This window comes from Anguilla anguilla, chromosome 3 (assembly GCF_013347855.1).
Source record: "Anguilla anguilla isolate fAngAng1 chromosome 3, fAngAng1.pri, whole genome shotgun sequence".
NCBI classification, from domain to species: domain Eukaryota; kingdom Metazoa; phylum Chordata; class Actinopteri; order Anguilliformes; family Anguillidae; genus Anguilla; species Anguilla anguilla.
The window spans coordinates 25,090,658-25,102,379 of NC_049203.1; the positions used below are offsets into that span (position 1 = coordinate 25,090,658).

General features: G+C 40.7%; 1 protein-coding gene across 18 annotated transcripts in view; it reads right to left on the reverse strand.

Annotated features, from left to right (window-relative positions):
• The window catches only part of caska (calcium/calmodulin-dependent serine protein kinase a), a 159,287-nt gene extending 153,165 nt beyond the window's left edge, over positions 1-6,122 (reverse strand). For 9 of the 18 annotated variants that reach the window (XM_035407834.1, XM_035407845.1, XM_035407840.1 and 6 more), the window contains exon 1: positions 5,105-6,121. In XM_035407834.1, coding sequence (XP_035263725.1) covers positions 5,105-5,163 — 59 coding nt within the window. In that variant the 5' untranslated portion in view covers positions 5,164-6,121. Of the gene's footprint in view, positions 1-5,104 lie in introns of all 18 variants that reach the window. The other 9 variants (XM_035407848.1, XM_035407844.1, XM_035407841.1 and 6 more) reach the window with 2 other exon arrangements.
• Positions 6,123-11,722: the final 5,600 nt, after the last annotated feature.

Consider the following 11,722-nt stretch of genomic DNA (forward strand, 5'->3'; position numbering starts at 1 on the left):
CGGGTCGCAGACCGTAACCCCTGTTGTATAGCCTAGCTATTCTGACCATGCGGGGGCGGCCCCTTTTCCGTGACCGAGGACTTCTGGCTTCTGGTGATTTAGCAAGCCGTGGCGCGGTTAAGCCGATGTGACCGCAGAATACAGGCCCGCGTTTTCAGAGCAGTCAGGCGGTGCAATCCCAGGGCATAAAATGCACAACTGAAAAGGCGAGGTCACAGAACAGGAGAGAGGGAAGTCCAGCGTGATGCGCTCCCAGCCTGCTGAAGCTGCTGTTAAATTTTCTGCAATTCCTGCTGCTCTCGACTGCACAGTTCACCAGGTGTTACACTGCAACAGTAAATGGCTGTATTAAAACAAGGCCAGGCTGAAATGAATCTGGCAGTCTAAAACTCCATTCCAGGGAGGCTGTGGTGTCTGCTGGTTTTTATTTTTTCAGCAATAAGGCAATGCTTCGTTTAGGCCAAGTGACCGATTGGCTCAAATGGACCACATGTTACAAAGCATAATTTGGCAGCTAGTTTAATGGAAACCACACAATCTTAACTAACTGTCCAGGAATGGAGTTTGAGGTCCCTTCCTCAGAGGGCTGGGACAGCAGATATAAACAAACTCCATGCTCGGACAGCCCATGCACTGTGTAGGGGTGGCTGGCTTTTCCAGAGCTAGAGCCACGGCAGCCAGTGAATCCGTTCTGCGCACGTTACTCCAGAGAGATGGAGAGCTTTCTGGTGCATTCGCGCTTGTTGCTCTCAGAACGTTTTGCTCGAGGCCACGGCTCTCACCAAGCAAAGTTGCGAGGCTGGGGTCCTCCTTATGTGGGTCAGTATTTCATACCCACTGAAACACAGAGAGAGATCCTTTCACTTTCACTGTCCTTATCTCACCCATTTCCTATTCAATGGTAAAATGAATCTCCATGATTCATTAAAATAAGTCCATAAATCAAATTAACGAGACAACGTGCGTGTTAAGGTAGGTCTAGATAATGTCCTGTCCTATACGATGCACTGCAGCCACCCACCCCTTTTACACAGTGATGTCATCTTCGCTTAACACCAGCAATTCCTCATGTACAAATATCCACTTGTCAAGGTACGTTTGATATTTTAGCAGATGAGTACATTCCAATACTGCAATTTCTTTTAAATGAGAGCACGGTGTATTGATTACCAAAACTAAGCTTGTTGAAATTGACTGAAGCAGCATCCTCGGTCTCACTTGGTATGCCTTCAAGAATTTCCCCAAACGAAAGGCCAGATAATCGTTCGTAGCCCACATTTCTGCATTAAGCAAACTGTTGCACTGCGTTGTACATCTACAGCGGAACCATTTGTCTATGTGAATGAGTCTCATTCACAGCCAGCCGACATCATTCCCCAACATCTGGCCCCGTGTGCATCGTGAAAGGGAATTCTGAGAACTACGGCACACCTTAACTCATCACCCTGACAGCATCGACTGACAGCCGAGGACACCTGCACTTTCCTCAGGTCATACGCACTCCGTTTCCTGGTGTTGCAAATTCATTTAAAAAAACTATTGTAAAAAAGCTGTCACTCTGCAGAAAGTGATATCAGACGTTCAGAAGCAGGTGCAGGCGGTATGGAGAGATGCTAGCTTATAGACGCAGGCACAGCTTATGCTAAAATCAGTAGCTAAATGGTCAACAAGCTCACCTCGTTTTCATTTTCCATGGTCAACTAGTCCTAGTCTACTGTTCATTCATAAATAAACTGGCACGTGAAAACAGAAATGTCATACATCTTCACAGTATGCTCAGTGTTAACTAACAGTCTATGAGTCAAAGAGGGGCCAAATGATTTAGGCTACACTGGAGATAACGGTCAATCAAATCTTCACTGAAGATTTTAATGGGTCCACCCTACTGATGCAGCTTAGAATAGATGTACTTCAAGTCAGTATGTTGGAACCAGGCTCAAGAGCTACAGTGCCTCATTATGGCTGTACAGTGCCAGTGACAAATGTGACAGTTCAATGTCTACTACACAAATGTTCGTTGAAATGTCTGGACCATGCACCAATAACCAGGCAAAGAAAAAAAACAGGAAGGAGAAATGCAAATAAATGTCCCTGCAGCCATTGTGTCTCCTGTGACATCACAGACACCAGCATACCCAAGTTGTGGCCCTGGGGACTCACTCAGGCCACATCATGGAGAACTGACACACAGCACACACAAACGTACACACACGCACATACATAAAAGGACAGACACGGGCACACATACATATGCATACATACGCACGAGAGCACACACACTTAAATGCATGAACAAACATACATGCACGCACATGCTTACGCACACATGCACGGTGTAACACTCTGACAACGACGCACGAAAGAGGCACCAAACTGTTGTATCTGAGACTTTAAAGAACGAGAGCAAAAAAACAAAGCCACGAAGATGAGCTACTAGCCCAGTACAGTTGCTGACGCAACCCCTGAAAAAGCAATGTTCCCCTCGACTTTTCTAAAATAGCAAGCAGCCCTGGAATGTGTAATGGAATTCAATTGCTTACCATGCTATCTTTTATTATACCAATAAATCAAACTAAGAAATATAACTCCACTGTTTCATGAGACAAAAGTGCATGCGTATTTTTGTCGATGATGCCAAATGACAGGGCCAAGCGATTTTGCACAGGAGGGCGCTGAGAATGCTCAGCCACTGCCAGCAAAAACGAGGGTGGCACCTAGGTGCCTGCGCCAGGCCAGCTTTTAGAAGGCCGAGGGGTGCCCGATTCCACCGGCATGTTCCTGGCTTTTTCAACCGAGGCCCTTTAACTTGCTGTGACACCCCACACCGTGGACTAGTACTCTGTATAAAAACAGGCTTGCGCAAGCAACCAGCGGGCCAACCCAAGTCAAAGGTTAGTCTGTGTATCAAAATGCAGTAACACACCCTCTGTCCACAAGCTATCGTTACACACCCATACAAGCAACAGGGATAATTTAGTTAGTATTTTATAGCCAATTACAATCACACATTTACATTTAGTCACTATGCAGATGCTCTTGCCTAGAGGGACAATCTCATCCACAGTGCAAAGAGCATGCAAACAAGGTTCAGGCCATGAGCAGATATGCCAAATCTCCAGTGTCAGAACTAACAGTATTAGTCAGTGTGTGAACCGACAATGACATTAGATCCCTTTGTAGGACCATACTAACACAAGAGCGGCTAATCGCATGAAAACTTTTCTGTACATAAAACCTGGCATCCAGATGGCAGCCTTGGCATCTGTAACCTGTAACCCTCCAGTAACCTGAGATGCATTTAATATTAGGAAGAGCCACACTAACGGTAATGCTCAGTCACTGGCAAGCAATCAACAAAGCTTTCTGCTAGCACCCCCCGCAAACTTTGTTGATTTTACTCTCTTTTCTGTTTATTATTATCCAATTATTTGATTTTGAATGTATTCTTCCCCTCATTTCTGTATTCCACTGTGAAGAGCTCTGAGCTGTTTGCTCCTAAACACGGAAATTTCTCAGCGAATGAACTTTGTTATATTTTGTTATATTATGACAAATCTGAGAAAGCATTTCCAGGTTCACACCCTTCCCATCCCTATCACCCACCCCCCCCCACCCACCACACACACTCACCCAAAAATTGCATTAATTATTGACTTTATTGAAACAAAGTGCAGACTCTTACAGCATCTCCACAGGAATTCTAAAGTGCATGCAGGACGGCCGATGAGCTCCTTGATATTTTTTGAAGTAGGTGACTGGAGGACAGTGGCCTTGATACCAGTCTCTCATTGGGAGGCGTAGGTCACAAAGCTCTGCCTTCAAGCCTCCGGCCCCAGAAAGCAGAATGCCTTTCCTTCTTCCTTCCATTAGCTTGGTCGCATTTCACCTGAATTGCCACACCTATGTCCATACTCCACTGACACATGAAATGTAAAATAAATAAATAAATAAACCCTGCTGTATTCCAAATCTATACTTAGTGAATTCATCTGAATAAAATGAGACTACATAGCCTATATCTGACAGAGTGACAGTTCTGGAACTGATGTGCAAAGAACATAGCGAATCCTCGTGCAAATGAGCGTGGTTACAGTGCCAATGTTCCAAACACAAAATCAAGCGTAACGCTGGCTACAGAGGATTCTGTCGGTAATTCACCATCGCACCAAAACGAGTGTTACGATAACTTGCGAGTTGCAACACCGAAACAGATCAAATATGGACTGACACCGTGTCATACTTTACAACCCTCGCTTCGAATAACCTTGTACAGAAAGTATACCTTGTCACATGTTCAGCACAAAACATATCTGGCAAGAAAAAATATCTAGAGGAGTAGTCCTGGAAATGCCTGGACACAGCCTGGACATTTCTACACAGCCAATTATTCATATTTTACTGGTCATCGTAGTAGTAGCTTATCGTTTTTATGATGTGGTCGATTTAAGCTCAAGCAAACGAACTGGTGCAGCGTAAATTCAAGACACAGGTCCCTTTTGGCGCATGCAAAGCCTACACCCAAAATTGCAAAATTGAATATCTATGTTCCACTACGAAACGTTTAGGTATCCAGCGTTGCAACTTATTATTTAGGAAGTCCTACTGAATTAAATATTGCAAGTCCATATTTAACTGACAACATACAATTCATAATAGCTACAAAATAAGACGGTGTTCTGGCAAACGCCAAGCTATCACGCCTAGCTCTATCAAACCCTCTGTTAAGATTGTATTACTAGTATTCTGTGTAGCTATGTTATTTGGATTCCTACAATGTAACACCGGTAGAAAACTACATTGTACACAGTGGAGGAAGCTATTTGTATGCATATCGACTGAACGGCTCGTTCATTTACGTGTTGAAGTCATTGATAATTGTTTTCCCATTGACTTAGTCGATGGATCAGGCAGTCATTTGCAATCCATAGGCTTGGCACTATGCGGGTGACGAGAAAGCTGCCATTTAGTTACACAGACATATGACCACATTTAAACCACAAGCTAATCCACACTTAGCGTCAGCACAAATGTTTAAAAAAAACATTGTACCGATGCTGATCGCTTCCACATCCAATGCATTCAGAGCAGACATCGTGATACTTACTTTCCAATAACCTCGCATAACTCGTAGACATCTTCGAACAGAATGTCGTCGTCGGCCATGGTCCAACGGGAATGGGGAAATGATCCCCTAGAAATCCTTTCAAAACGTTATTCTTCAAATGAAGCGAAGGGACCGCAGTCGTGTATTTCTGTTTTTCGTGTGGATGAGGGGAAATCGGGAGCGTGTATCTGTATTTTTCCAAATTCCAATAGGCGGAAAAAATCCTTCCTCGCGATTCTCCAAAAAGCACCACCGGTAATTTAGCAAGCTAACGTAAGTTAGCTAGCTAGCTCCGTTTCTCTGACTCTCTTCGGCCCCACCTTCTCCTGGTCTGCTGGCTCTCTAATCCTCCGTTCCAAGTCACAAACACGGTGATTTTCTACCATTAAACACTCAACCTCTTGTTCCAACGTCTTCCATTTTCTGGTAGCTGGCTAACATTGGAATGATGTATCTATTCTCTGGTACTAGCTAGCCTAGCAGTGCCAGTGATATTTCCCTATACAGCTAGCTAGTTGGGCTGGATATATATATTTATTTGAAATAAATGACGTTAATCTTACATTGGGTATATTGCATTTATATCCCGTAAAACTCAAAACGATGTTCCACAGAGCCCATTACATAGCGCTCATATTCGTCTCTTCTTTACGCCCACACGCTTGGTGTGCTCAGGTGTAGCTGCCAATAATGTAAAAATGGATCACACTAGCTAGGAAGCTAGCTGTATCTTCTCCAGTTTTCCGTTGCTCCAGTTCTTCATCTCTTCCTCCGTCACTACGCCGCTGTTTCTGCTTCCAGAAACGCCAGACTCCTCCCTCCCAAGGTTACGAAACTAGTATATTCGACGCCATAATGGCTCAAGCAGTGCGCTGAAATCCCCTATTCATTGGAAACGACAATAGGACTACTTGAGCCAAAATGACGAAAAGGACACACTGAGGAGTTTCCCGTTGAACAGTTTCCCAATTTCTACGATCAGAAAACAGAACTCACTCACTATCCACCAATCCACGGTGTCAACGATACGCGCACGCGTTGACCATCCAAATCCCATCAGCTGACGTCAGTGTCAGCTTCCTTACCCAGTGATTTTAAACAAAATAACGCTAGATATATTTCTTGAGAAGTCAAAACAAGAAGGCTGTATGATATTTAGTTATAACAAGTTAGTTAACGACACACGCACATTTAATATATGTTGCTAGTTCTGCTACACTTTTGTAAGCGTGATTATTATTTCCAAGACCGCACGTATTTTACAACTGAAACCGCGTTCGTAAACGTTAAGAATTTTTTTTTCTCTTGGCAGCTGATATAACAGTTTTAAGATGTTTTGCTGGAATATTTTCATATACGTCGCTACTATGCGTGTAGACCAGATGTCGACGGAATTCTTTACATTGTTGTCTGCGTTCTATTCTAGACTGTACGAGGACATGCAAGGAGTTCCTTCATAACTGTGAACTCTGCAGTTCAGTTTTTGAGACAGACTCACACTTGTAATAAAGTAAAGCATATCCCTAACCCTACTATTAAAATTATCGTTTTAATTATAAATATGTATGTTTTCCATTGTGTCCGTCCACGTCCATTTAACCTCTCCATTTAATTGTTTCGGAACGTAGCCTATCTGAAATTGTTATTGAAAACATTTCCGAGCTCAGAGAGCTGATTATTTACAGATGTGTGACAAATGTATTAAATTGGTTGGTTTTCATATTCAGTATCTGTGACCATGCTGTTTATTTACGACTGTATGGATCGTTTACGCTATAATAGATGACCATTTTCCTTATCGGTTAAATATAATCTCCATTTACTGCGTGAAATTGTTGGATGGGCAAATGTGCAGCTTATCATGTTGTGTTTCTTGCATTTGATTCCTATTTAACTATTTATGTGAAACTACTAATGTGTGAATGTTTTCTCTACCTATCTATCTATCTATCTATCTATCTATCTATCTATCTATCTATCTATCTATCTATCTATCTATCTATCTATCTATCTATCTATCTATCTATCTATCTATCTATCTATCTATCTATCTATCTATCTAATCATGTTTCAGAGAGTTTTTTTCTTTTTTTCTTCCTTTGACACACATCCCCAGGTTCATTTAATTCTCATTTCTGGCCTTGAAGTGTCATGGGCCAATATTTCCAGTTCTTTTCAAACCTCAAGGTGGCTTCAAATACATTTCTACAACCAATAAGACCATTCTGAAAAAGTCACCATCACAATGTTAGCTTGTCAAGTCTTTCACTGATCAGTGGGAAAGAAAACTAACTGAGATGGGGTAAATCCATGTCACAAATAGGGATAGTGGAGGCTGCTGTTTTTTGTTCAGTCAATGCTTGTTTTCTCTTAAATGGGTACTCATGATGCTCATTATAATTGTGAATGATATCAAGGTATGCACTTCATGTATTGTTGTATTTCAGTACCGTGTATGTCAAAGCTGCATGGAATGCATTGTATATGATTCTGCCTTCATGGACAGGACTGACTTGAAAAATAAATTCCACGTATCAATGGGACTCCCCTGGAAAAGTAAAGGATAAAAATGCTTAATAGTGCTTCTTATCTACAAGAGCACACCACGCGTGCAAATATACACTTAAACATGTTTGTTTTATCTTGATCTGTTTTTACGGCTGGATATTTCCCAAAAGCAGTTTAAGCAAAGTAACTTTCTCAAGGGTACAAGGCCAGTGTCTTACAGCGGAATTGTACCTTCCACCTCTTCCACCAGCACTGGTACCTACACTGCCACTCACTTGGTTGGTAAGTTGCGTCTTTTTGCAAGTGCACTACAAGGACCTTGTTACTGATCGGGCAAAGCTTGATCCTCTCCTTTGGAAGGGCAGAGCAGCGCCATTACCCTTTGTTGATCACAGTATTTCAGAGTAGCAGTGATGATTTGAGATCACATTTGCCTTTTAGCATAGAATGATAAGGTTAGAATAGGCAGAGGGAAATGTATCCAGATCAGTTATATTAGACTGTACAATGTAGAAAATTCACATTTAGAGAATTTCTTTCTTACTACTATGAGCTCCACAGTTCAGTTTTTGAGTCAGGCTCACACTGGTAATACAAAAGTTAAGAATATCGCTAACCTCATATTAAAGGTCTCAAAATCAATTTGTGTGTCCAAGACACTTTTATTATTACAATTGAAGGTTACCACTGTGTTAGCCCACTTCCATTACCATTGAATTAATCTAGAAAATCATTCCAGATCGGCACACCGACTCTGAGAAACTTTATGAATATGAGTCTGAGAAACTTTATGAATGTGAGCCTGGGAAACTTTATGAATATGGGCCCTGATTTAGAATCAGTTTTGCTTCTTAGCTTTTGACTTATTCTCTGAGACTACAAAATATATTTGGTACCTTGTCCTGGCAGACACTCTTTCCAAGTGTGAGGACAGCATAATTAAAATAAATGGCCGGAGACTGCATAGCATAACTACCATGAATGCAAGAAACAAGAGAAACAATCCTCAATCATTTGTGTAATTAAATGTTCAGTAATGATGATAGTGGTCCTACAATAAAGATTTAAAAAAAAAAATGAATGACCAAATGCTCTGACAATGCTCTGCTCTGGTAAAATCTTCCCATTACTCTTACCACTTACTTAAATACACAGTTGTAAAATACACAGTATTAATTCCCATAATTCATCTCAAAATAATAAAATTCAAAGTTAAATTGTTTAGTAACTATGGCACATGATGTCAACCGCATTGTCTTTATGCAAATCAAAGAGACATATATTTCCATAGTATTATTAAAGTATTACCATGACTGATGATGATTACGTAATTGATGAAATGATACACAAGAGCAGCCTTTACACTAACAGGTAAATACACATTTAATACATGGTAATATGCCTCATTACTGAGCAATGCCAATGTTTTGTCATCTATGTAGGGGGATTCTAGTAAAAGGCTGCAAAGTGGCCTGCAAATATTAAGTTGTATGATTAATACCCTTCTAGCAAATTCCAAAGTGCCTGGCTATTTTTTAAAATCACCCTGAATTGATACAAGGTGATGTTAAATCTGGAAATAATTGGCCAATTAAAATATTATGAAAGGTTCACAGAATCTGGGCTTCACAATAAAACAAAATATTTTCACTGTATTAAAAACCTGGAAGAGAACCCAAGACTATTTGCTGATAAATATAGCATGTATATAATAGATATAGTGATGCTCCGTCTATGCTATCTTCTGGCTATTCAGCTCAAACACATCTCCATCATTCCTAAGCCCAACCTAATTGCTTTTTAAAGTTTGGAGAAATTGTGTGGTTTATATAAATTAACAGTCTTATGCAAGTTATAAAGGTCATGCCTTTTCCAGGTTCATAAATATTCTCCTTCATTGTGTGATAGACTTATTTTTCAGTTAGGTGTGCATTGATTTTGCAGACATGCCCTCAAGCAGAGGCCCTGACTTTTCTGATTTTACTGGACTTCCTCCCTTTGGCAATTTATTTACAGAGTCGTATTAGTTTATGGATTGTTTTAATGGCCCGCAGTACCTTGTAAACTCAATTAAAACTTTATCACATATATGGATAATATTTTGCTCTCTGAGTTGACACTGTATGGTCTGATACACCTTTAATTAATTAAGGCAAATTAAACAAAGAGTTGTTTAATCTCAATCAGCTGACAGAGGGAGTGCCATTGGGAACACTGAGTGTCTAGTGCAGTTGTAATTAATGACGCTTCGGTGGAATTGTTTGTGTTGTGGGCATTCTTGCAGTGATTTCCTTTCAATGTTACCCTGGTACAGGATTTTTGCCTACCCCTTTGCCCATAACCAGAACTGCTCTAATTCCATAAGAAAACACATATTTAGCAAACTGATAAAAAAGTTAATAAACAGTATCTAATAAATAACTAATTTAATTTAATGCAATGTAGTGCAGTTTAATAAAAAATGGTCAGGTGTGTGTGTATGTGCGTGAGTTTGAGAGAGAGAGGGTGTGTGAGAGTCAGAGAGGTCATAGTGGGAACAGACATGTTTTGAACAGTTGGATGGTGCTGTAGAAGATTAAAACAATTGTTTTTATATTGTTATTCAATGATTTACAGGCTTTCTTATTTAACTGAAACCATGTAAAAAAAATGTGTGTGTGTGTGTGTGAGAGAGAGAGAGACTGTGTATGTGTGTGTATGCGTGTGTATGTGTACATGCGTGTGTGTGTGTGTTTGTGTGTGTGAGAGAGATAGAGGGAGAGAGACTGTGTATGTGCATGTGTGTGTGCATGTTTGTGTTTGTGAATATGTGTGTATGCATGTGTGCATCTTTGTAATTTTAGAAGGGGTGCCCTGCAACTGAGCTTTGCTGCGGACTGCAGCGGGGAAGTCCTGCCAGTGCTCCACAGCTCCATGCCAGCTGATGAGGAACAGATCGCAGCCCTGCAGCATCCAGTGTAATACTGCTACACTTCACTGGACACCATCAGTCACAGGCAGGAAGCAGGCCAGAACTTGTATTCATTAAGCAACTCAGTGGGGAGGCTGATCTAGGATCAGTTTTTCCCTGTTCATAATCTGACCCTATCCATTATGGGTGAAAAGGTAAAGCTGATACTGATCCTAGCTCTCAGGATCAGTTGTGCTTGTAGAGCTCATGATGGATTTGGTTAGAATATGAAGACAGAAAAACTGATCCTAGATCAGCACTCCTAACCTGAAATGGTTTAAGAATACAACACAGGTCACCAAGTGTCTTGTTGTAGGTGTGATGATCTAGGATAAGTATTTCATACCATAAAATTATATGATGCAGCAATTAAATTAAACAGTGCTTTGGTTTCACAGTTAACTCTATTCCCTTGGCTGATTTGTTTTTTGCTTTTTGTTTTTTCATGTGGCTGAACCGACGTGAGCTGTGTTTCACAAAAACACACTGATGGAGATTGTACACATTTATTGTTCAGAGCATACCGTTTTTGGCAGTCTTTCATTCCCAAGTCTGCAGGCTTCCAATTTCATCTCAATGGCCTGCAGTGATATGAAAGTGAATGCTCTCTGGCAACACTGAGTAAGAACTATACACAGCATACTGCTGTCTAATTGGACTGCCCATAAAAACAAACTAGAAAAACTTGATGAACTAGATGAAGATGGACTGTTAAAAAACAAAACTAGATGTACCTCCTCTGCTTTCTTTGATGGTCTTCACTGTTGTCAGCGATGGCAGCATGTAGCTACAGACCAGCTTTGACCAGGTATAAAAAAAGAATAGAAAGCTGTCATCCTTGTCTGCTTGAATTTGAGTTGTTGTAGTTATTTCCTATTTGTGATGAAAACAGTTACAGAGATGAACGGAGCACTTCAAATGCAGTTTGATTCAGCACCCTGAGAACATTTATAAATCCCATAAAGTCAGTTGTCATCTCAAATGTCTTTTAACTTTAAGCCAAAAACAACAATTAACCTGCTTATAAAAACTGGAATGAATCCTGGAATAGGTGAGAGTGCTACTCCCATACCCAAATGATTAAAATATTTTAATTATGAATTCAGTATGCTTTCAGAACTGATTCCATATTTATTTGGTGTTGCAGTAGTTTATAAGAA